The sequence below is a fragment of the Lonchura striata genome, chromosome 1A (genome assembly GCF_050655825.1).
Source record: "Lonchura striata isolate lonStrDom1 chromosome 1A, ASM5065582v1, whole genome shotgun sequence".
NCBI classification, from domain to species: domain Eukaryota; kingdom Metazoa; phylum Chordata; class Aves; order Passeriformes; family Estrildidae; genus Lonchura; species Lonchura striata.
Genome location: NC_140741.1, coordinates 65907829 through 65935289, shown reverse-complemented (window position 1 = coordinate 65935289; position 27461 = coordinate 65907829). Strand labels below are relative to the sequence as shown.

Here is a 27461-nt window from a genome sequence, read left to right as displayed (position 1 = left end):
AGGGTTTTTTTAAGGAATGCTGACATTTTCAACAAAATGGAACTATAGTTATCAGTTTCAAGAAAACATGATAGGTGAGTGCTGTGACCTTTAAAGCAGCAGGCTGTCTGTGAAGTGCTTGGTGGAAACATGTTTTACAATGTCTGTAGCTGCCTCTGGGAGAGGCACAGAACTGCCAGTGACCAGCTGCATTTTGTGTAGTGCTGCTGAGAACAACATGTCAATATTTGTATAAACAGTTTGTCCTTGTTCTTTTACTGAGTGGGGAAAAAAGTGCCATTTCCAGCTGTGTCTAAATTTGAGCCTTCCTGCATCTTGAAGCTAATTACATTTTTGAGTTTAGTAGGCAGGAAGTGGCTTCTAATCACTGAGCAATCAGGGGAAGGACCTGTGCTCTAGTAATGTGCCTGGGGTTTGTTGAACCATAGCTGTGGGAAATGCAGGGCTATCAAGATAGCTGCTCCTCTGAAGCACTATATATGAGACTATGTGATAGCAAGAATTAACTACAAAGAATTTAAACGCCCTTATATCCACCTATAGCCTAATAAGTGCATCAGATTCATTGTTGCATTTAGTTACAGAGAATGAGGGAGAAAACAGAAACAATCTAGTGTTTTGTGACTGTGTTCATTACATATACATGAGCATGTTAAGGATCATTAAATACCTTCTGTTACTCTTGCACTTCCATCATGGAAGCAACCCCACTGATATTCTTGCTCCTTAACAGTTATGGGCACAGAAGGATATTCCATGCTTACACAGAGCAGATTTGCAAGAAATTCCCTGGAGTGAGTAGAATAATATAGTGTAGCAGGCTCCCATTTTCTTATTTTAGGAAAGTGCTGATATGTTTTCCTTTTGTATTTTTTCAGACTTTGCTTTCCTGACTTGGATTGTTTTGTTTTTGTTACAGGTCACAGGAATTCTTGAATTCTTCTTTTCTTTTTTATTTTTTGGGGTGGTTTTTTTTTTGGTGTTTTTTTTTTTGGTTTGGTTTGGTTTGGTTTGGTTTGGTTTGTTTTTTTGGTTTTTTTTTTTTTTGTATAAGGCTGCTTTCAATGGTCACAATTAAATGACAAAGCATAAGAATCAGCCTCTGTCTCAGTCTTGAGAAAGTATCTAAAAAACCCAAAACAATAATATATCCCCTTCCCCAAGCTTTGTATTCCCCTGGAAAAGTTCCATATTCCCTCCTTCTACAGAGAAAACCAAATTTTTAAATGTATTTTTGACCCATTTGATTTTGGTCTTTAATAGGGAATGTTGTGCAAATGACAAAAAGCAGTGAGAACAGAGAAGCTGCTGGTTATGCTGGACAGAGGACAAGGACAGCAAAAGGCTGAGTCAGAGGGGCTGAGTGTAAGGAGGAATGACCACATGAATCTGTCACATTTACAGAGAGCAGCTCCACTAAGCAGCACTCTGTAAACTGAAGGCTCAACATCCCATACAGGTACCAGCAAAACAAAACTGGCAAGTCCCTTTACAGCTAGAAATGGATTTAGGGGTTTGTTGTTTTGAAGTGGGTCTCCTGGGGCTTTCTTTCTTTTTTCAACAAATCATAGCATCTACATGCTGATACAATGCAGCAGAAGAAAAATTCACAGGCACAGTAAAGAAAAGTCATTCAATTTAATTTGGTAACTTAAAGGGGTAAAAAAATACAACCTTACATTCTCCAATATCTGCTACTCCTAAGAAGGTTTCAAAACGTCAGTGCTGTGAGAATTAAAAGACTAAAATACAGGAATTGTAACCTGAAACATGAAAATTAAAATGTTCCTAAACAATCTATTCAAAAGAAGACAGTTTAACAAGCCTGCCTGTCAATAGTTACAATCATTCCAGTTACAGAATTATTTTGAAGATAAACACAAATATAAATTTTTCATTCAAAAAAGTATATGGCAAGAAATTAAATTCTCACAGAAAGTATCTGTGTTTTCCAGGATCTTCTCATTACTTCACTGATTTTCATGGTACAAATCTATGCAAATAAATCAGAAGTGACCTGATATGAAGTATTAGCCTGTATTAGTTAAAATCCGGTTTCTATACAACTAGAAAATTAAAGCTTGCTAGAAATTATACATACACATAATTTAAACAGAGTTAATTAATTTCTTTTGTCATTTTTATGGTGTTTGTAGTAACATGATACAGCAGTTCCTCCAAATAAAAACATCAGGGCAACTGTGTTTCTCTAAAAGCCATGTAGCCTCTCTCAAAAATACTTAAAGACCTAAACATGAAATTATATTGCTAGCAGAAGATGTAGCCACTGCTTAGGTGAAGCAGTAGTATAAACAATTAAGACAAGTAGCATTTGAAATGATGACTTTCACAAAGCATCTCAGAAAGTACATAAAAATATGTACTATGTCAACTATGTTAACTAGAAAATACTAATAAGAAGGAATAGCCAGAGATACTGTTTAATCTATTAAAGGAAATTTCCTCAACACATTCCTTTTTAGAGAGCAATCTCTAACAGTTGTGCATAATGGGCAAAGGAGTTTTATAAGCAGCATCACTGATAAAGCAAATCACCACCAAGGCAGCAGATAATCACCTGTGGGAAGTGGAAGTCCTTGACTTTATTTACAGCCTCCAAGAATCAAGGTCAGTATGTAAAGAATATTCAATATTTATAAAGACTTTTAAACATTTCTGAAAGTGTGAGTGGATGCCAGCCATGAAAGAATGGCTATGGACACCAACCATGTCTGTGACAGTGGCCATGAATACATTACTCAGACTTACTAAAATCCACTTAAGTTTTAAAAGAGTGGGGTGGATGTGTATCCTTACTGAAAATATGCAGTGGTGTTTTATTTCAGTGGCAGCAATGAATCATCAACACAGGACATAAGTTTGCCTATGAAATAGGGCCCTTCTGACTATTCCTGGGTACCAACTTCTGCAGTCAGAGGCATGTGCCTGTGCTCTAGGGCAAACACCAATAAACTTTTTATCTTACCTCTGTTAATCTTTATATCTCTTTCTTATAACATAAACATATCTCAAACTCAGCTACTGGACCTGAAGATCCAATAAGATAAAAAGAGTAAAAAGTAAAAAAAAAAAAAAAAAAAGGAGAAAAATGGGAAAAAAATGAAAAAATATATAATTTGCACAGCCAAAAAAAGAGAAGGTGTCTGGGCATTTTGGGAGGCAGTTGCTAAGAGGTGTAGCAGAGACAAGTTCTAGGCAGGATCTCCACTGTACAAAATGTTCCAAATAGAACAACACAATGGTTTGCAGTTTTTATAGAAATACCTGATGAGTTTCCCAAAAGGCAACTCCCAACAGATTGGACTATTGTCAATAAACTTTGACATAAAGAAGGCTAAATTAGCTCAAATAGAGGTTTGTCTTGCCAGAAATATATTGTACTTGAGATAAATTGATGATAGCTTGAGAGGCTGCCCACAGCCATGTCTCTCAATGTTGTTCTGAGAAACCAGATTGCCTTGTCCTACTCTCTAACAGGCAGTGTCAGAAATCACATTTCAGCTGTAGAGGATATTAAGTCCTACTGATGATTGATTTGCCCATGGGAAATGTGGGCATCTGCTTAGAAAAGCAGACAGAAGAAAAAAACCCCAAACATCTGTACCACTCCCCTGCCATGGTTTCTGATAACTGCAGCTTTGCAAAGGCATTTTTCCTCTCTCTGGTGAGTGGGCTGGTGCATAGGGCTGGGGAGAGGGGGAAGAGCAGCTCCCTCCAGCACCAGGCATCAGACACCATCTGGTTTCTGACATCTATTTCCCTGTCTCCTGGGAGTGGGCAGCAGCAGCAGCAAGTCCAGCTTGGCACATTTTCCCACCACTTCCTCTTCCCTCTTGTAGGGGGAGATGTTCAGCCCCAGCCAACCTCTCCTCCCAGTTCTACTTCTTGGAGTAGCAAAATTGAGTATTAGTCCCAAGGCTTGCTCTGTCTTTGGTGCATATATTCAAGGATGGGAATTGCTGTGCCAGGGAAGGCTAGAATCTAGGAAGACACTGAGAGAAAACATGAAGGAAAAATATGACTCCAGAACAAATAAAGATTAATTTTATGGTCACATTTCATTTCCTATGAAATGCTTTATAGAACATAGAAAAGGGAAGATGCAGCACAGCACGAGATGAGGAGAGCGTAATCTCATTTTCTCTGAAATCTCCCCTAGAGGATTGAATTATACTTACCTGTGTAATGGTAGCTTCCGACTTTTCATTTAATTTCAGGTTTCCATTGGAGGACATTACTCTTTTCTTCTTTGGAAGGCTACTTCTAAAACTCACTCTAACCTAAAACTTTGTTTATAAAGGTATTTATTATACAAGTGCTTTTGTATGTCTGTTTCAGTACTTTTCCAGAGTGAAAAAACTTGGTTTGGGGATTTCTCTAGTTCCTTCCCAGTCTGCATACAGAATTTGCTATCCCATCTCTTTCTATCTTTTTATGAACTGTGTGTTTTTATTTTAGCGCTATTTTTATTTTAGCGCTTCAGTCATATATGTTATAAAGTCTAGCAAAATTCTGATTTCAGCTTTAAAAAATACTAACAAACACCTTTTTCAGTTTTGCTTCAAATCTCACATCTAAGGCAAAAAATCCTAAGAGGCAAAATGGGGAAAGAAAAAGGGTTTGTAGGAGAAAGGGAGCAAGACAAACTTGATCAGTTTAGGGATGGAGGCTGTAATGTTGGGTTGTGGCTTGAGGTGTGGTCGTATATTTACGTCATATTATTATTAAGAGGACCTGAATGGTGTATCCTGACAAGAATTTAGCCACCTTTGTCCTCATCATTGTCCCTGACTGGGAGGGGCCCACACTGATTACAGCTGAACAAACCATTAGGGAGGATGTGGAGAATCCAGAACCAGCATGATGATAGAATCCCAAACTCTGCTGCTGCTGCTGCATTGGAGCTCTCTAGTGGAATACATGTTGCAGAGCTGACTTCTGTTTTGGCTGCCTAACAAACCACACCAAAATATTGGACTTGATTGCTATTCTGAGGTCCTGTGAAGTGGTGTACAAAAAAAAAAGAAGAAATATCCTGGTATTCTTTTTTTCAATACCTAGTATGATTCTAAACTCCATGAATTCCTCAACAGCATCATCTGGCAGAGGAGTAATTCTTCTGTGATTGAAGGTAGGCTTTCTAGACTGCCAGCACATCATGTAATTTGACTTACATTTTTAGAATTGCCTCTATCTGAACACAGATTATCATCAAAACCACAGGATCAGACTGTGCTTGACTCTCTGTTAACCACATATTTTTTTTGGTTACTTGAATGTTCAAATAATTTGAATGGGTATGAGAAGTGATCCAGCAGAAGTGGGATGGGACTGCTGTGATTTGAGTAACTGAGATAAACAGGAGGTGGCCAGCATTCTCTGTTATCCATCCATGGGTACTGTAATCTAAAACTCTTATCTTTCCTTCTGCTTCTTCTTCTTCAGGAAACTCACATAAGTGGCACTGCTGAGGGAGTTCTAGCCTGCAGACGGTGGACTGACTCATTCTCTATCTTATTTCCTTTTTACACTGCGCTTCAGCCTCATGTTATATGGATGCTTGTAAGCACCAGGTCTCCCATTTCAGAGCCAGTATCAGTACAGGGCTTCAGGAAGCCCGTCCTATCCTGTTTTATCTCTGGATCCCTCCTTTTCCTGGTGTAATACCATGAAATTGAAGGAGAGAAGCTGAGGAAAATATATAGAGAAGGAAGCAATGCATACAAAATTAGAACCAAGCACTGTGTTCATCTAAGCACTCGTGAAGAAAAAAAAAGGGCAAAGGATTCTGGTTGGTGGAAGCAGCATGCAGGGCTGAACAGAAAAGGTGTACAGAGATACAATTTCTAAACATTGCCAGAGGAATTAATGAGAGCTTTTATAGAAAGAAGGCATGCATTTATGCTTATAAATGTCTTGCTGATCAGTTAGTTGCCATCAGTGTAAGGCAGCAGCTCCTACAATCCCTGAGGTTTTAGGAACCTTGCTTTTACATCACTAACCATGCTTTTACAACTGGTGTTATCATAGCATTGAAATGCACCAAGTAGGTGTTGGGCCTCTTTCTATGTAGACTCAACAGCAATGCAGCACAAGCCAGTCCAAAACTAGAAAATCTAGTTTTGAACTATTATTAAAATTTCTGACTGGATAACACAAAACATAAGACTTCCCTGATATTGTTTGAACAGCTCCACTCTTGCAAAACTCCCTCTGCAGGAGCTCTGTAATCATCAATCAGTGCAACAATAAAAGATGGAGGGGAAGAAAGATCAGGAACAATAAAATGGGCATATCTCCCTAATATGAGGAGGTTTCAGCCCAAGACCTGTGTTTTCTGTCACCACCTAAGCAATGTTCTAGCTTTTATTAAATGCTTAACAAAAGAAGGAAACAGGTAGTAGTTAAAGTAGCTCAAAGTAGTTAAACAATTTCCTTACTTTAATTGCTGTTTTCAAGTCTTGACAAAAAACTTGAAAAAACCCCAAAATATTCTAGGATTTTCTGAAGTAAAGATCCATTCATAGTTTCTAAGGTAATAAGGCTCACACAAATTTATATGCTCCTATTGTGAAAAATGCACAAGATAAATTTCAGATCACCTACTTTGTTGCCAATGAGAATCCCTAGGAACAATTAAGAATCTTGAGATGAATTAAGAGAATCCCAGTATTCACTGTCTGGCATGATACAACCCTGAATGTGGTCAGGTTCAGATTTATATTTTATGCCATAAAGTCCTTCAAATAAAGTCCTTAAAATAATCATTATCAAAACAGCCACGGCTATTTCCACCTGCCTCTCATCCTCAATCAGACTTTAAAAGGCGAGTTTAACTGTCTAAAAAGAGGGGAGAAAATCCTTAATGTGGTTTTACCAGTTGTTAAGTACAAGATATGAAGAAAAAATATGTACATTCTTGACTGCCTATCCACTACAGAGAACTGAACCACTAGCCTACAGAGCCATCTTAATTTATTATTTCCTTCTTAGCATTTTCTGTTGTTGGTCTAAACTAAATTTCACACTCGACACCTCTTTGGAGAGTTCAGGCACTCTCCTGGAGGTGACAGGCTCCTACCACTGATTGCACCAGGAGCCTTGCTGCCCAGACTGAGCACTCTGACTCACCTCACAGGCCCAGGTCAGCACTACTGCGTGCTGGGGTGGCTAATTCAGATGGTCAGAGTAATTCTGAATGGTCATTTTGAATCTGTGTGAAATCAGCAACTGTGTACTGAGGTAACCAGAACTCCTCAGTTAATCTGGACTATTTTAATGCACAGCTTTTTCTTTTTTGTCCTTTTTTTTAAATACTGTTTTGTTTACTCTGGACTCCCCTTTGAGTCCTGGAATCCTGTCAAAAGCAATGAATGACCATGTATTTGGAGGCTCTAGAAAAAAAATCCTCAGCCTGGTAATGTATGTGCACACAACATTTTTATGTAGAATGCACCTGACATTTTTAATTAGAAAATGTGTAACAAGGAGAAAAGACTTTTGCCTCCATTATGAGCTTCTGCACTTGGCTCTAAGAGGCTTCTCTAAGAATATGATGAAACCAAGCACCTTCCCTTGTATTATGAAACTCCTCTTGTATTCCAGCCATGTAATGTTATTTCTAGGGAGAACTCTCCTTGACGATGTTGACTTGGATATTATCAGCTATAATTCCTTTCAGGTATGCCTGTTATGACAGATCTGTAAGTCTAAGACAGGCATCATATTCAGAAGATATCTGTATATCACTTTCCTCTTGCCCTTAGTATATATGAAGAAATGAGGCTTTCAACATTTTCCTCTTCCTAAAGCCTTGTCTCTTTTTTTTCCAGTATGATTTCCATGTACACCCACACAGACTCAAAGCAATTCATAACTCAGCCTGTAGTAAAACAGAGATTTTTCTGTAGTGGATCATAATTCATTGTGGTCAGATACATGGTAACCATTTTTTCTTTGCATGTGCAGTTCATTTATATTTCTTTTTCTGCCAGAGAAAACTGTTCTGCTTTGTTTCTGTTTCTGGGTTTGGGTTTGTTCTGTTTCTTTTTCATTCTGAAAGATGTGCGTTCTGAACAAATGTTTATTATTTTGACTGCAAGATAAAGAAGTGGGTAGAATTCATCCCAGAGATGGATTCCATTCCTGGTTACAAATTATATATAACATGTACATAAAACTGTCCTTGTAGAAGTGACATCTAGATGAATGGTTAAACTACACAATTAATCTGGTATAATGGGAAATTAAATGTGTTATCTTGCATGAAGAATGGGGGGAAAACACAACCACCCTACACACAAAGAATCTCTTGTAAACCCAAAGATGAATGGATGAATGTAGTTGTCAACACAGGGATATTCCCTGTGTCCCATTGCCCTTGATCACCATTTCAGTTTGTGTTCATAGATCAACCGCTGGACTATTTTAACAAAATAACTGATTTTATCAATAAAATTACTACGTCTATTCATCTCTATTACAACATGTTGGAAATCATCACTGGCTTTGGCCATTTTTACAACTTTTTCTCAATTTTCCAAACTTTTTTTTGGAGTACTCATGAATTTCACATGGACCCTTTGCCCAGCAGGTCTTGGAGTTTATCAGGATGTCTCTGGTGTGGCTGCCACCAACCACTGCAGGCAGCCTCCAATAACCTCTGCAGGCAGCTGCCAGTAATGAGGCAGATGTGTTCATGCACTGAAGTCTGGAAAAGTTCCTAACTTCAAGGTTTTTACAGTGTTTTCCTAAAATGGGAAGCTGACCTTTGTCTCTTGGAGTCCTTCTGGACATTGCTGACATTGTCAGTTGTCCAACAACGTTGAGAAAATCAGTTCATCCATAGCTTCTGCAGCAGCTCCATGCATGGGGGAGGGACACTATTAAAATTCTCCCAGGAGAGCTGCTGAATTTAGAACAGTGAGAAAAAAAACAGGAGGGTTCTGAGGCAAAGGATTTTGTTCTGGTGAGAAACATGCTCAGAAGAACCTTTGTGACAATGTGAGACAAAAAGATTTTAGTATTCTTGCTGAAGATTTTTGGCAACAAAAGATGAGACCTCTGCACTGCATACTTCAAGTATGAGAGGAAACTGAACTGTGGAAGTGTCTATTGTTTTTTATTGCCTATAAAAATGACTGAAGGTGACTTGTCAGATGCAAGCTTGTACACTGTAGGCATCTGCAGACAGTTGCAACTCATGTTAAAATATACACTTCAAGGACAAAAAAAATTTATTAACCATTCATTATTTTAATTAGATATTAATAATGAGTATACGCAATATAAAAATGAACAATAAATTGCTACATATACACAAAACCTACAAAACCTCTCAGTTTATCAGTAAGTGACACTTGGCATGGAAATTGGTATGTTAGTCCCTGGCCTACTGTATAAGCACACAACAGCATGTTTTGGATAAAGGGGTAGAGTGAAAGACAAGAGAGAAAGGAAGGATGAATTAAAGAGAGAGAGGGAGAGGGAGAGAGAGAGGAAATTTACATTCTGTTATTGAATAATCTCATATATGTGTGTATTTGCCATGTGAGGTGTTTGAATTCTATTTAATGTTCATCAAGAACCAAAACAATAACTTGTTCATTATTGTTTGTCAATAAGTACACATATGGTGTACTTATTGATGGTAGAGAATTCTGAGATTTGTTTGACAGCATACTGGGTGTGCAATATTTTTGTTCCAAGTCATGTATTCAGAAACACTTACAAACACATTTCTCATTATTGAAGGGAATGACTAAAGATATATAGAATTCAAATTTAAATACACCTTTTCTGAGTTGAGATGATTTACAGTTTATATGACACACATATAAACCCCCACAGTGCAGTGTGAAGTCATTTTCTCTTGTTCTGACACTTTTTGCCTGGGAGAAGAGACTGAACTCCTGTTTACAACTTCCTTTCAGGCAGTTGTAGGTAGTGATAATGTCCCCCCTGAGCCTCCTTTTCTCCAGAATCCAGTTCCATCAGTAGACTTGTGCCCCAGACCCTTCCCCAGCTCCGTTTCCCTTCTTTGGCAAGACAATTTCACAATTTACCCTTACTGTGTAGGATCATATTCCCCAAGATAACGATACAGGGAGGATGCTGATCAGAGCCTTGAGCAAAAAATGCTGGTTCTGGATACAGGCTACAGGCCAACAGTTTGAACAGATTAGCAGGGAGCAAGTCATTGCATGTTCTCTTCTGAGCACAGGACTTTCCAGCTGTTAACCTTAAGGAGTCTCCACATGACAGAGAAGAATAACAAACTGGTGGGAAAAATGGGAAAATAGGCTGCTCTGCTTTTCTCTTAGTAATACTTAGAGTTTTAGCAGGAGTGGAAGGGAGTTGGCAGATGCCCACAGAACACTGAAGGAGCATTTTGCTGAATAGGTTTGTGTTCTTGAGTCACATGAGTGACTCAACGTGTGGCTCACACCTATAGGAACTGAGAACAATTATCCCAGTCCAGCTCAAGTCTATTAATAAACTGCTACTCTTCAAACCAAACAGGTTGTAAGTGATCTGCCTTCAGCTGTGCCAATTTTGTCTGGCCAAGTGTATAAGCTGTTCAGGGAATGTCATGAACACATCAAATGCTTTATTGGGGCTGTCCTAGGACATATAAGCACAGAGAATCGAGTTCCAGGAAAATTGCCAGGCATTCTTCAGTTTACTAATATAGCTGATGCCTATAAATTCAACATATAACTGAGGGTAGGGGGCAAATACTAAGTAAGAAGACATGTTTCTTTCTGTCACATGCCACCAGATAATTCGTGAGAGCAGGTCACGTGGAAAAGCAGCACACACTGCTTACATGTCTGTAAGGAACGGTTTAACTGCACAGTAGGAATCTGAACAGAGTGTGGGATTGAATTCTTACATATGAGAAGTTTGATCACACACACAGGAGTCCAGCCCTGAGGCATCTGTGCTTCAGGGAGATCTAAAAACTGAGCAGGTACAAATGAAATGTAAGACCCAAGCAGAGCAGCACACTGAAGCATGAGTCCTGCTAAGCCAGCAGGACTGTGGCAGCTATGTGAGCTGGAATCACACAGGGCAGTGCCTGGCATCCGACCAGCAACTCAACCCAGAGGTGACTTTTCATCAGGGTGACTCTGGGGTAGCAGAGGGCACACAGACAAACAGCCTCCCAGAGTTGTGTGAGATACCAGTAACACAGCTTGCCAACTGCACAGCACATAAAATAAGAGACAGGCGCTGCAGTGACTTCTGAAGAAATGTCATCCTGCGTCCCATGAAAGTGCTACCACCACAGATTTAGTAATAAATACAAAAACACAACATCAATTGCCAGAACAAACAAAACGTTTCAGACATTGAACACTACCATGGGGTAACTCAAGTTATCCTACACAGTGTCTTAAATACCTGCAGCCTTACCTTGCAGAATCTCTAATGAGAAAATTACTCAAACAAGAAAATATGAAAACAGCCAATGTACAAAGAACTGGCAGATTCTGCTCCACATTTCAGTTAGAAGAAGACTCAGATAAAGCTAACTTTGAGACATGAAAGATGCTAGAAAGGGAAGAAATTAGAGACATTTTCACAAAACATCTGTAGCTGCCATGAAAACAAGATCTCAAAAGACTAGAAAGTAAGTCCACCTAAATTTCTAACCTTGAAAATATAACAGGAAGGATATTTAATTCTAGAAAAGATTGTCTGATTTTGAGGAGCAAAAAACATCATCCCTGAAGGCATAGACTAATATGATGTCTGAAGGTAGGGTGGTGTTCCCCATCTCAACGTGTCATTTTATAATTATCCAATTACATTTCTTTTTACCCTTTGTTGAGGGCATAGACTCACTCCTGTCAGTGATTTCTTAAGGAACAACACTTAGACACTCCTGGCATTCATGAAATGTTTGTCTAGTCTTGTAGGCTCTTCCCTTTCCTTTGTACCTAAGTCCTGACCTCAATTCTTATGAGAGCTGAGGTTTCAGAGGTTTACATTTTCCCCATCAACTTGTTGAATGTGGGTGGAGCTCTTAACATAATGCTTAGGATTTCCCTTCCCAAATACCCAGGGAGACTGATCTGTGTTCAATACATCCAGGAGAGTAATAAAAACATTTTGTTTTTGTTTTACTTTCCCTAAGAATGGAACATTTTGGGGTGGAGTTCAGCCTATCTATCTCAGGAGGAAATGCTCAGCTGTTTAAAATTTCTGTAAAGGGAGTGGGAACTGAGAAGAATGAGATCATTTCCCTTTTCCCTTGAATTCTTCCCAGGACAATGCATATATTTTTAGGGAAAGGTGTCAGCTAGAGTTGTATTAATTAGAACACTGTTTCATAATTAGAATGGAAGAATACAAAAAACGTCATTAATCCTTAAAATTCCCAATATTACCTCCATATCCTGCATGGTTTGGGATGAGGTTTGTAGAGTCACCATCTCACAGTATTGCAGGATACCATCAAGAGAGAAAGCACTTTAGGTATTTAGTTAAAGACCTTTACAAGTTAGGGAGATCTGATCATGTAGAAAGACAATGTATAAGATTAAATCAGAGGTTAAAATGGTTACAAAACACAAGGATAATAGGAGACAACTTTGCTTCTCTGGAGAAATTACTTTCAGAAGTTACACTGAACAAGACAGACGAGTTTTTCCAGAATAATTTCAAATTTCAATATTATGGATTCCTAGGAAATCTCTCTCTTCTGCCTTACCACATTTAGCTATCATGCTCCATCCTATTAAATATTTAACATAGGGTTACAATTAAATGAATCTTTAAAAAATGTAGGTATTTTTAAAATTTGTTTAAAAAATCCTCACTAAAAATCTATCAAAATAAGGATCTTACTTAGTTATTATGTCCTGGAGTGTGAATGAAAGAACAAATATAATGCAGCAGATGTCAGCCAGCTTCCATAAGTATGTAATATGAGAATCCATGCAGAAAAAAAAACAGATCTCTTCAGATGAAGCACATTAGTTCAGCAGCAGAACAATCTCTTCTACATTAATTTCTATAGGTATGCAATATGGCAACAGCTCTTATGGAAATTTTGTGGACACCCTCAATGAAAAATAGTTCAATCCAGCTAACATCCTGGAAGTCACTTCAAGCTCTGAAACTACACACTTACATCCTTGTCAGCATCCAGAAATCAGAATTTATCCAGGCACTACACAGCTGTGTCAGTGCAGAGTTGCATGCATTCTGATGAGGGGACCACCATCACAAGTTTTCTTAGCTGGAAAAGTCTGCCAAATAAAAGAGAAGGAATGTTAGTCTGCTGGTAAAAAAAATGTCTTTATTTTTTCTATAATTTGTGTTGCATGTTTGTTTGACACTAAGAGAAAAGGTTAAAATATTTGTTATTAAAAGGGTTCTACAAGTCAAGTCAGAATTGTGTTTGCTTTTACTCTTCATTAATTTCTGGTTTTCAAGGAACAATGGGACTTGATGAGTCAATATATGGCTCTAGTGGGAATTGGAATTGTTCAGAGTGGGAAGTGGACAAAATATTTCCCCATTGTTTTAAGCTCTTTTTTTTTTATGTACTGTGTTGACTGTTCACCTTGTACTAGAAACTTAATCCTTTCTTCAGAGATAGCAGGCATCACCCATTTCCTATTAAGATTCCTGGGTTTTTTTTAACTTTTTCTCCCCCTGCAAAAAATACCAGATGGATATCTTACAGGAGTCAGCAGGGGAGAACCTTAGACAGTCCAGTGGGAAACACATGAGTTCAAAGACCTCACACCATTTTATAATGCACTATCTCCTGACTGCTCTTTTCCATTTTCTTGGAAATTTTTCACAAGAGAAATTGAACTTATCACAGCAGAGAGATCATTTGTTAATCTCTGTAGAAAGATCAGAGCCTGAAATATTTGCTGCTCTTATGTGAGAAGTCTGGGGATATTGCCAAGCTCATTGCAGCTCTGTCAAACACATCCCAGGCACTCCTGGAATAGGAGTGTTGGTTCAAGAGACACTGAAGGGTTTGGGCTTTAATAGCTTTGCACTGGATGCTGCTACGGGTTTTTTTTTTTTTGTTTCTTTGGGGTTTTTTTGTTTTGTTTTGGGTTTTTTGGGGGGTTTTTAGTTTGTCTTTTTGTTTTTTTTTTTTTTTTTTGCATTGGTCAGACAAATATATATATATATATATATATATATATATATATATATATCAAGTTTCAGACTGTTGGAATGGCCAGTTCTTAATCTGAACACAGCAATTCAGCCACACACCTACTGTCAAAATTGGCATAGGTTCCCTGATAACACAGATAATGTTTCAGGTAAAGTACTGGCAAACTTCAAAAAACAGAACTCAGTGGGTCTTACCTGACAAATACTCAGCCAGTGAGTCCCCCTAGTGCTCAATAATCTTTTCTCACACAATGTTACATTCCACTGAACCAACATGAGCTGAAATCACAGAAGGAAGGATAATGAAGCCAGAACAGCTCACCTATGCCATAGTGGGACTAAGATTTTCACAAAAAAAAAAAAAGGAAAAGTATTGCTGCTTATATCAGTACTTGAGGAAAAAATGCTTGACGGGATTGAAAATGCAGGAAGTGTTTACTGTTTTTTGAAATATTTTCATTGATCTGTAATATTGCTTCTATCCTTCTTCTTTTTTTTTCCACCTCTGTAAGCAATAAAAATGAATGATCACATCATAATTTTTACCTTTCTTACAGAACTAAATGGCTTTGCAAATATTACAATATCGTCCCTGTATTAATATAGAGCTAAGGGCCAGGATTTCCTTTATTCTTCTGATATTTGGTAAAGTTTCCTAGAGAGAAGATGACAAACTGGGGAGTGAGAGGCTGAAATGATACAAAAACCTTAGATTTCACTTAGATTTTCACATTTATATTCTGTTTAGAAAAGAGAAAGCCTAGGTAGAGACAGAGCAAATAAAAAGAAAATAATCAAGGTTTATATTTTTGTTAATATTGAGGGTAAAAAAAAATAATCAAAACTAAGGCCTTTGTGGCTTGTAGACTAGCTTTATAAATTAAAGCTAAGGTAAAAGTATTTGAAATTTATCTAACAAAGCAATATAACTATTTTTGTTGGGAGGGACCTCCTTTGGTCTCTAGTCCAACCCTCAGTTCTAAGTAGAAATAAGTTCAAACTTCAAGTTTCCCAGGGCTTTTCATTGCTGAATTGTGAAGCTTGTGGCTCCATCTTACATTCTTGTGCAAAGGAGGAACTGTCGCCGTTGAGGCAGGATGGGAATGAGAAGACTCTGACTCAGAAGCTGCTGAGAGTAAAACTCCAGTTTATTCAAAATACACTGAACTCCAGTTTATTCAAAATACACTGCTCTTTTATACAGAGCTTCGTGAGGACCAACTCCATTGGTTCTGAAGTGAGAACAACCCACAGCATCGGTGCAAAGTGCTTGATGCACAGCGATAGAACTTAACTATAAACAATGTGAAAAACAAGAGAGATAAAGAATTATTTACATTCTTCTCAGGCTCTTTCCCAGGCTTCTGCCTGGGTAGAAACTTTCAGTTTCTCTCTTTGACTGAACCTGAGACCCACAGGACCAACATTCCCGTGGCCCTTGGCTTGCAGGAGTCAGGCAGGGCCAGTGCCCTGCCCTGTGCAGGTGACAATCCATCCTGGACAGGTGACACAGCAGCACAGCCCTGCATGGGGACACTGCCCCAGCTCCACAGACACTTTGACCCCGTGGCCCAGTGCCAGAGATAAAGCTCTTAACAGGTCTCAAAAGCTAAAATATGTGTCATTGAGCAGGTATCTTTGCACATCGGTAATTAGCAAATTACTGGATGGGTTTGTCAGTATTTCAGTGGGTCTTTTCCCCATTGAAATGTTGCCAGTGTGTAACACTGCAAGGCACATTGCAAGGAATTCATTCCCCAGACAAGAGATGAATGGTTTCCTCTGATTGTAAATGGCATTGTACTGAAGATTTTTCAAGTTTCCTTTATTTAGAGGCATACTGAAAGATTTGTATAAAAAGTTTCTAAATTTAGAGAAATCTACTATTTCTAAAACTTCCTCCTTTTTTTATCCATCTCATTCTGTTCAATTTTATCAGGGAAAAGGCAAAATATTCATTTTAGTGGAAAAGGTTACCAAATTCCAATCTGAACAAATTGTAAATGCAAAGACCAAGAGAGAAATAAAGAGACAAAACTTAAAACGTATGGATTTCCTAAGTTATTCCTCTTTCTTTGACAGGACATGTTTAGCACTTTCAGAAAAAATTGAAAATTAAAATGAAAACCTAAGAACTTGAGAATCCTATTACCAGGACAATCTATATTATTTGCCAAAAAAAATCCCACACCAGTACAACTTTAATATAAAATAAAAATTTGCAACTGGAATCCGAAATGGCCCATCCATGAATTCTGAAGAGATCACTTGAAGCAGCTTCTCACAGTCTGAGAGCTCATACAGCTGCAGAATGCTTTAGTGAGCACTCTATATTATCAGCACCACCTAGAGTGAATCTCCAGAAACAACTCCAGCCCCAAAACTCATATTCTTTAAAAAAGTATAACTTCATTTCAAAGGAGCATTTTCCAGACTTACCTTGAAAGACTTTCATTCAAATAGAAGGCAGTTAAAACAATAGAATAGAAGCAAGGTAAGACCATAATTTTATTATTGCACCTAGAAGAGGTCAAGAAAAGATATCAAAAAGCATTTTAGAATCAACTGGACTCTGTAAGGCATTTTCTATTAGTTCTGGCTTAATCATCAGCAGAAATTTTCTCAATCAAAACATTCTTAGTGATGATGATGAGAAAGATGTCTAAAGTAAAATAGAATCCTGTTTACTCATTAAAGAAATAGAAACAGATTGTTGTGGGGTCTTTTATCAGTAAACTATTAAGAGTTTGAAGGTAGAACTGAGTAAATAAAATGGATAATATAGACACTGCATGTTTATGAAATAGTTCGTTTTATCTTTATTTATGCACATTCTCTTAAGAGTCTACTTGATTTGGACACCTACTTTTTTAAAGCCGATTCCTGTACAGAGTCATAATAACAGAGAATGTTAGGAAATTTCTATTATGGTATGCACATTGATTTTCCATTATTTTCCATCTAGGAAAATAATTATGTAAAGGAGGATCTATTTACACCCATCCTGTAAGCTGAATGGTTTATATCACAAAAAATAAATGCAAAATTAATAGAATTATACTAGTAAATGTGTAGAACAACTCAGTAGTGAAGTGGGCCTTTAATTTGGAAATTATTTTCATCTCCATGATTTGTGATATCTGTTACTGTTTAGTTCTGTTAGTTTTCAGAAATGCCTACTTTTCAACTCCCCTGAAATCCATTAGAACACTGTACTTGCCTACAGTTCTGATAAACAGACACCTGGCACTGATGTCACACTTCCAAAGTTCCTTATTTTCATTTTTTAAACAAATCAGTTACTACTATGGCTGTGTAAAGACCTTATGGTGGCCTATTTTAAACAATAAACAAAGCAGTTATATAACCTTAACAAAACAGAGAATTTTCTTGCATTGCATATATGCAAAAACCCAGCCATTAACAAGCATTGATTTTTCATTTCAGACAACTCAGTGCAAGGAGGCTGAAAACTACATGGTTTTGTGTGCTGCTGAAGAAGAATATAGTGATAAAAAATATAAAAGAAGAAGAATATACTGACAAAATATACAAGTAGAATAATATACTGACAAACCACAACTTTGTGTCTTTAGTGCAGCTTGTGGTTTGAAAATTTAGCCTGAAAAGTCAGTGTTGAACAGGATGAGCACAGCAAAGCACCTGTCTTTTTTCCAGCACTATTAGCTCAGAATTCAGAGTGCACTGATGATATTTATTCTGCTCACTCTCCCCTTCCCCACCCAGTAGCAGTTTCCTTCCTGTTGCACCTGGGGGCCACACACCTCTGCTGGGGGGAAGTTTACTTCTAACATAAATTGAAACAACCTGCATGCTTATTTTGCCTTTAAACATTATTTTCATGCTGAACATTATATATTTACACACACTGTGAAGTTAGAACATTATTAACTAGTATTAGTGAATAATAGGATAATTGTAATTCCATTTCACCTTTGTGCTTTTTTTATATAACCAAAATACTTTGTAAACTGAGTAAGTATAAGTCTGGAATGAATTATAGTCTTTCACATTGGTGAGATTTATTTAATTTAAATCCTTAATCTGAAGAGAAATGTAAAAAAAAATGTATTTTTTGTCTTTTAGTTCTAACAGTAATTGTACACTTTCACTGCCACATTATTACAGTATATATACTTTCTCAATATACTGCTGATATCACATGCCAAGTAATATTTCCATCATATCACATAAAACATTTCTATAGTACTACTGCACTATGAAGAAATTAAGATGAAAGTATTATATCTGTGAGGACAATCTGACCCGTGTCCTTTATACATAAGAAAAGCTGTTGTGCTGTCAGCCAAAAATGATAACGGCTAATAAAATATTTTTTAGCAATGGCAAAGACTCTGACATTACTCAAGGAACGTCTGCAAAAAATTATTACAAAATTATTACAAATTACTGCAAGGTGTCCTTTACCATTCCAAAAAAACAAATGTACTTGCCATAATATAAAAATGCAGCAAACATTCCACATGCTAGTTAATAAATCAAAAATAATAAACCAAAATAATAAATAAAAAATGTCTTTACTGTGTAAATTCAAATTCTGTCATTTGAAAATATAGAATACATATATTTAGACTATGATCCTGAGAAAGATGAAAACCAAAAGATGTAAATGCTGGTTTTTTTGCTTCAGGGTATGGATACTGCTTCACAAGCTGAAAATTTTACTTTATAGTTATTTCCAATCCTGTTTCAAGACATTTTGCACATTTTTGGAGTATGTGAAACAAAGCCTCCCTGAACAAGAAGGGAGATCTATGTATACCTTGGTTTGATCTTGAATGGATATCTTTAATGCTATGACATCATAACACTTCCTTTTTGTGTTCCTATGTAAATGTTTGACTGCAGCACCTCCAGGTCATGTGACAGGTGAAAAAAAACCTTTTGATTTGAAGGCTGATCAGAGACAGCTAATGGGATTTTAAAATTCTCTTTGAGCCCTGATGTTTGTCCTTCTAAATTAAAGCAACAGTCTGATAAGAAGTAAATCAGCTGCACAAAGAGGATTTTTAACATCTCGAAATGGGCAGTGGAGCCAGTTCAGAGAGCAAGGACTCAGCCAGGAGATCCAGAGAACTGGAGAAGAAACTCCAGGAAGATGCAGAGAGGGAAGCCAGGACAGTCAAACTACTACTGTTGGGTAAATAAAATTAAAAATTGCTCATAATGCTTTTCCATTGAGAGGTTGTTTTTCTCTGGAACTACATTTCAGCACAGTGAATTTCTCACCTCTCACTATTTTATTTGAAGACAATTCTGTAATATATGTTTAAAATATTTTCTGGTTGTGACCACTCATGAAGTCACAAGGATTAGGCTGGAAATGGTCATGTCACTGCATGTATGCAATTTGAAATGTTATTAATCCTTGACTTTGAATATGTTTGAGAAATGAGAACTTGCTGTTAGAATGTTATGATACAAACTTACAGAGAACACAGCACACTAATCTCTTTTTTTTTTTTCACGGATCTGTGTGCATCCATTTACAGGAGGATTAGGTTAGATAAGTGGTTACATAAAAATCCACATGTGTCACAAGATATTGATATTGTTTATCTTCCAAAGTGTTCCATTCCATTTTTTAAGGAAACAGAAAGTGATTTAGAATGGCTTTTTTTGATGTATAATGGAAAGTGGAATGAAAAGTACTCAGATGAATACAGATAAGTATTCTCACAAACTACTACTTCTAATCCCCACTATGATCAATTTATTAGCAGAAAGAGGCTGTAATGGCAAAAGAAAATACATTCTTTTTCATGATACAGCTTTATTCTTGGTTGGTTGGGGTTTTTTTCCCATGGTGCTGTGCAGCTTACAAGAAATTTATGAGAGCACATTAATACCACCACTGTCTTAACATTTTTCTTCTAACAGCCTCCTGTAAAAGTTAACAGTGGATTCTTCCAATGAAGAGAAAACCAGTCTTTGATCATTGGAGTGTGCCCTTTTTTGCCTTTCTTGTAACTGCAAGTTACAAACTGCAGTTCTTGCAAATGGTTTTAAACTGACATTTATTCAGACAAAGCTAGATTAAATAAAGTAAATAAACTCTGTTGTTTTGAATCTTATGAAAAAGGTCTATTTATACCTTTTAAAAATCAAAGAATTATTATTCAAAAATAAATAAGAGAAGAACATGCAGGTTTCTCAAATAATAATAGGAAAGCAGAAGTTTAATACTCTATATGTAACATCAGTATTTGGATTGTGGCTTACAGAACTTTCCGTCCAGTTAAGAATACTAAGAATTTCTATGCTACAGTAATGTAAAATATTGCTCCTAATGAGGAAATCTTAATTCAGTCAAAAAATCCCAAAACAATACTTTTATTGAAAATTCCATAAATTTAAAGTAATTTAAACGTATTATTACAAAAAGACATTGGGACACTGAGTAAAAACCAGGATTCATCTAATTCTGCATCCTCTCTTTCACCTTGTCCAACCTTATCCATGAGCAAAAAGAAAGAAATCCTTTAAGAGGAATGTATAGGATAAAGAGGAATTTTCCAGATAAAGAGGAATTTATAAGTTAAGCAGTTTTATCTTCAAGCTTTTATGCCCTTACAGACTTACTGAAGGTTGTTTTATAGCAGGACACCAAGTAAATTGTCACCCCCCCACACCCCCACTGAACATATGTATGTATTTAGTATTAAAGACTTAGTTTTAAATTTTTCCTAATGTATATAATCAGTCTTCTTCTGACACTATTAATAGAAACCTTGAGATACTTTTAGTAAAATACTTTTAAATTCAATGCAAGCTACATGAAAGACTTCTATTATGTCATTTCCAACCTGAACAAATTTCAGTTTCATTAGCTACACAAGAACTCTTTTCATGAGAGAAGATGATAATTTGGATCTGAAATGCTTTTTTATAGATTTTTACAATATCTTCCTTTACTCACATCTCACATGATAAAAATTCAAATTTGTCAGTGGGTAATGTTTTTGAAGGCTTTTTATTCCTGAAAAACAGATCAGAAAGCCTTCATAAAAAATATGTTGAAGAGGCAAAAAATATATAAAATTCTTCATAACTTAAATTTTCTTCTTAAAAAAATGTGAATAAACAGTGTATCAGGAGCCAATTGAACCACCAGAGTGAGAAATAGCCAGATAGGAAGGAATTAAATTCAGATTTGTACCTGTAATCTTTCCACACATCTGAGGTGATATCAGAAATGATACAGATTTTAGACTTCATAAATAAGGGAAGCTCTGTTCAAGACAGCCTAGTCCTACCTAGTCCTAGCTTTCTGTTCAGCCAGACTTTATGTTACCTTTAAACTTCAGACCAGATGCCATATTTTGTTTTTGCATTCGGTAAGTTGGTAGAAAATACTCAAAAAAAGGAAGAAATGTATATCATAAGATTTTCAGTGTAATCACTTTTTTCCTTACACCAAAAATGTAAAAAACCCCAGGGTATTCTGACTTTTTTCTGAGAGTATTATTTGAAATCTAGTGTGGTGTCTCTATAGCCTCCAGTAGGTCCCTTTACAAAAGATAGAAATTATATTCAGAAAAAAGGCATTATGTTTGTTTATGTCAAGCACCGTGACCCAGACAAGCACACTAACTGGGTTGGGATGATTTACAGTTTAAATGCACATATAAACTGGGGGAGGAGGGAAATGATGTCATGTTGTGACGTTCCTCACAAGCTGCCAGGAGCCAAGAGCGTTAAATCCGCTGTGCTCGGTGCTCCCGTGCTGCCAAAGCCATCCCATCCCCCAACACGCCCACAAATATGGTCTCTACATATTTATAATTCAAAAAGATCAGGTTGTTTTATGAGTCTGGAGCAAACTCCAAGGTGAAAGTTTCATTTCTTTGTATCAGTGCAGTATCTGGCCTGCCACATCACCTGTAGTTTGTATGATGTGCAGGATGCAAGCTTTTGATTTATAGCTGCGCAAAGTACAGTGCACATTCCAAACACGGCCAAAAGAGCTGATGCTCACAGTGATGTTTCACAGAAATTAGAATTATAAGTTCTATTTCACAGATATAAGAACACAGTTTAAACAATCATTAACATTTTAACTTATTTCTTTTCAAAGCATTACTCCATGTCTCATTGTCTACAGTTTTCAGTGTCAGGATGAAAGCCAACCTCAACAGACCTGGTCATCCTCACCTCACCTTTTGGGGCACAACTCACATAATTTAATTTAAACATCTGCCTCAGGGGAACAGAAATTGAAGCTGTTTAGTTCAGATTTTGTAGCAAATATTTCTCTCCACTGACTATAAGAGTCTCTGGTAAGTAGTCTGAATGTAGAAATCTGTAGTATAGATACTTAACACCACTTAAATGAAACAGTTACTGTATTACTGAAGCTTAACTTCCTGCTATTAACACCTCGCCTGAAAACATAGGGTTTGGGCACAAAGACAGCCTAACAATCCCACTGATGGGAATATACTGATTTTCTTTTTTGGAGAATAGGGCAGTATTTAAGGACATTATTGTCTCAGGAAGGTTAGATTTAATTTTTTTTTTTTTTTTTTTTTAGTTTCTTTCGCTAATATACTAAGTTTGTTGAGTCTCATAAGAGGACTAAGGTATTGTTTCCATTCTAGTTCACAATATCCAGACTTCTGAATTGCACAGGCAAAGATCAGGCAGGGGTGTGAAATATTTTCTGATTTTATTTGAATATTTTCTTTTCCTGCTTTTGGCTGACTTATGTCAGTGGGCTTTCTGACAGGCTTAAAACAAAATATTCAGCAGGAATTTTTTATTTCCCTGTGTTTAATTCTGGAAAATTTACTAAACTAAACTTTTCCTTCCACAGGAAAAACAACTGTAAAAATAATAATTCTTTATCTGAGCATCTTAATATATAAGAACCTTGCTCAATGCCTCAGCAGATGCTAATCTTGAAAGCTTGTACTCTCCACAGATATTTGAACAAATTTTGCTTAGAAAAACAAAAATGTAAAATCACAGCTGAAGGCCTGTTTCCCCTTGAATTTATGAGATTCTCCCTGGGTTTCAGGACACCTTCATTTTTTTCTCTATTTCTGCTCTGTCTACATGCCGTAGTGTCCTGCAGGGAAGAGGCTGAGCATTCCCAGAGCAGGAGGGGGATTTGTGTCAAGCTGCTGGGGAACAGCTCCTTTGCAGCCTTGCTGCATGGCTGTTCTTGCTGAGCCTGCTCTTCAGTCCCAGGATGCCCAGAACCAGGGAAGGCTTGGGACATGGGTGGATGCAGTTCTGGAGTACCCAAAGTGAGAGCTGCAGCCAGCAAAATTCAGCGCTTCAACATGGCATGCCCTGGGGCATGGTGGAGGTGATCTCTGGGAAGAAGTGTAGATGTTAGCTGACAGAGCTTCTCAAAACTCTAAGTTCTTTCTGAGCTTCAGGACAAGACTGTTTGTCCTAAGTTCTTGTCTATGATTCAGAAAATCTGGGCTTGATGAAGGTGCCTTCAGCTCCCTGTGTAATCACTCTAGGTCTTTTGTAATGTGCTTTTGCCACTATTCCTGCAAGAGGAAACCCACTGCAGCAAGTGGAAATGCAGCTCTACCCCTGGTTTTCCATACCAGGGACTGGCCAAAGAAGGAGGCTACATGGTCAAGGGAAGGAATTAAAAAAGCAGGTGCAAATAAAATTATTCCTGACCCACTTCCTGGGGAGAAAATGCTGCTACAACTATGATGATACTCCATGCTGAAGCCATAGTCTGAAAGTCACATGTTGTTTGGATAAAAGCATTATTGGATCATAAATTAAAGAAAATTGTTTCCAATTATATTAAATAAATTAAAGAAAATTGCATCCAAAACATATAAAATACATCTCTCACTCTATTTTAATGGTGTCTTTCAGATCTGGAAGAGAAGTTAATTTCTATATTATGTTTCCTGGCATCTTTCCATGAGGTTAATTCTCAGTACAGCCTCCTCTCTTCCCCACAAAAAGTGTAGCAAACACTACCTTGCTGACAGGGCTTTACCAAGCTCTTCAGAAGGTGACTGAAAGGATAATAAATGATCTACAACAAATTTGCATTTTTTCCAAACTGTGGCAGATGGCAGCATCAGCCCATTTTGCATGGGCTTGTTTTTATCTTGAACTTTCTAACATTCACATTATGGGTTTCAGAAAATGCTTTGAGTATGGTTTGCTGTGTCTTGTGAGTCATTTGTGTAAATTAATCCTTGTAATTTGAATACTGTTACCTTTACAGAATGTGTTTGAAAAGCCTGTAATCTGTTTGTTCTATTTACTGAGAAGTTCTTGGTTAAAAACTTAGGCCTCTGATTTTGGTTTTGTCAGAAATATTTGACACCATAAGGGACAAGGTAATCTAGTACAAGAAAAGCTGTGATGAATATTTTTGTACTTCAGCAGAGCTTTTGATGCTTTCACAAAAGCTAAAATGTCCAGCTCACAGCTGGATAAGTGAGTTACACGATGGGAGAGCAGCTGGCTCCCGGGCCAGGCACAAAGGTCACAGTGCATGGGGGGACATCAGGCTGGGACCTGTCACTGCTGGGGTCCCACTGGGCTCCATCCTCTGCCTGGTTCTCTTCAGCACCATCTTAAGTTACTTGGGTGCAGGACTTGAAGGAATACTAAGGAAGTTTCTCAGCAAAACTGACTTTGGCTGAGCTGTCAATTCCCTCCTGGGCAGAAAGGCCCTGCAGGGAGATCTCAGCAAATTGGAGGATGGGCAAGCACCAACCACATGAAGTTCAGCCAGGGAAAGTGCTGCATTCTGCACCTGGGATGGGGCAACCCTGGATGTACAGTCAGAGCAGGGAATGAGAGGCTGGAGAGCAGGGCTGGGGAAAGGGACCTGGGAGTCCTGGTCAATGGCAAATTGAACATGAGCCAGCAGAGCCCTGGCAGCCAGGAGAGCCAGCCTTGTCCTGGGGGATTCAGGCACAGCCAGGAACGACAACACAAATTCTGGTAATGAATAGGTCAGTTTCTTAAAAATCTGAAGAATATTTGTCACCTTGAGCTCTGTGTGCAGTTTTGGGCAGCACAATATAAAAAGTCATTAAGTTATTAGAGAGCATCCAATGGAGGGCCATGAGGATGGATGGTGAAGGGTCAGGAAAGGAATCTTTAGGAGAAGCAGTTGAGATCTGTTCAGCCTGGAGAAGAGGAGACTGAGGGGAGATCCCACTGCAGTCTTCAACATCCTCATGAGGGGAAACAGATGGTCAAGTACTGATCACTTCAAGATCAGTGGCAGGACTCAAAGAAAGAGCATGAGATTGTGTCAGGGGAGGTTTAGGTCTGATATCTTCACCCAGAGGGTGGCTGGGCACTGAACAGGCTCCCCAGAGAAGGGGTCGCAGCACCAGCCTAAAGAGTTCAAGAAGTGTTTGGACAACGCTCTCAGGCACATGGTGTGATTCTTGAGGGGTCTTGTGAGGACCAGCATATTCTCTGATTCTATGAATCCTATCCCATGGATTCCCAAAGTTAAATCCTCTCATCAGGTGTCTCTTTTTTCGGCAGCTCTTGCCAACCCTTATCACTCTCATTGACCGAAGCTGATAGTCAGTTACTTGTGTTGGTTTGCAACGGAGGCACTTTTCATTCTGGTTACTCACTTTCCATGAGATAAGAGGGCAAATTAGCAGTACATAATCTGGCCAATCCTATGCCCTAGTTCTTGAACTGGCTGTGTAAGCAAATGCCTGCACCTCCTCAGCAGCTGTGGGGCTTTCCTGCAGAATCACTCCCAAGGTGGAACTGGTGGACTGCTCTGCAGGTTTCCCACTTCCAGCCATGGCAGCAGACCAGTGGCAGAGGAACTGACAAAAAACCAGTGTCAACACTATTGTTCTATTGTTCATGTGCTGCCTCTGTGCCATGAGCTAGACCACATATAAATCTTTACACTCTGGTTTCCCAGTTGCTCACAGAAGCTGGCTAAAGAACTAGCTCACTTGGCTTACAAATGGTCATAATACAAATTAAAAGAGCAGCTACAAACCAGGTAATAATGGCACACTAAAAGAGGCTGTACTAGCTTTATGTTTTCCTGCCCATTTGCCAGTGATGAAATCAAAATATTATCCATATTTTATTTACTTGTTAACTAAAAATTCTGTTACATTCTTTAATTGACTGAATATTCACTTATTTTCAAGTGTCCCTTTCCTTTTCAGTATTAATACTTTAACCCAGACTTTGTTCTTTTTAAATCCAAATGGACATTAAGGAGGGTTTATACTTAGTACAATGAGAAACTAAGACATCCGTACTTCTCTTCCTAGATAGAAAATTCAGTGTTCCAGAGAGTTATTTTTAATACTTGCTTCTTATTCATCTATCAATCATATCTTCTCAACATTCCCCTTCTGCAGGTGCTGGAGAGTCAGGAAAGAGCACTATTGTAAAGCAAATGAAGTAAGTATCTGAATATGCATATCAGATGTTGAATTAGGTATTTGTAGTATAAGCTGTCTAGCTAAAGTCTTATTACAATATTTATGCTTATTTGAATAAAATGCAAAGAAACATCATTCAAATCAGGTTTCCATTCAAATACACTATAAAGAAAATCACCAAGTGTCTGAGACACACAGGTGGATTCAGTAAAACCTGAATGACCAAATCATGCACTGGGCCCATGCATGGAGACCAGGGAATGTGCTTCCTTGGCTTTGGTGGGAGTTTCTGTAGTGGGAATATGCCTGCAAGAGGCAAGCAGTGGTGGCTGAACCACCTGGCAGACCCTGTCTCCTGCAGATGCCACTGAAGGATGTTTGCAAACCATCAGAGCAGCCAAGCCAGCACACTTGTGCTGGATACCCTGGCAGGATCTGATGATCTGTGGCTTGGAAACCATCCTGAACTGGAGACAGCACCACTCTGCCTCTATAGCAGCCCTCATGTCTGCCCCTGAATCTTTTCTTCAACCAGAGTAAACTAAAAACACCCACAGCATTCTACAGCGAGTAGTTCCACAGTTTAACTACACTTGGTGTGAATCATCTCTCTTATTAATTTCATTTGATTTCACTGTATTTCAAGAGTAAATATCAAAATATTCACATTACACCATAGAACAGAGAAGGGTTTCTTCCTGCGTTTTTTTTTTTTTTAGGGGCGTGGGGTTATATTTTTTTGCAAGAGGTTGGGTTTTTCTGTGAGTTTTTTGTGAGGGTTTATTTTGTTTGCATTTGTTTTGTTTTGTTTTGTTTCATTGGTTAAAAAGGTCTCCCACAGGCCAGGGGAGAACACATTTAGCCAGC

At 37.8% G+C, this 27461-nt stretch overlaps 1 protein-coding gene across 2 annotated transcripts in view; it reads left to right on the top strand.

Annotated features, from left to right (window-relative positions):
• The first annotated feature begins 1984 nt into the window (after positions 1-1984).
• LOC110469774 (guanine nucleotide-binding protein G(t) subunit alpha-3) overlaps positions 1985-27461 on the top strand; it is a 77484-nt gene continuing 52007 nt past the window's right edge. Inside the window, exons 1-2 of one of the 2 annotated variants that reach the window (XM_085568373.1) lie at positions 1985-5152; positions 26571-26613. In XM_085568373.1, coding sequence (XP_085424499.1) covers positions 26609-26613 — 5 coding nt within the window. In that variant the 5' untranslated portion in view covers positions 1985-5152; positions 26571-26608. Of the gene's footprint in view, positions 5153-14195; positions 19358-26570; positions 26614-27461 lie in introns of those variants that run through there. The other variant, XM_021528865.3, reaches the window with a different exon arrangement.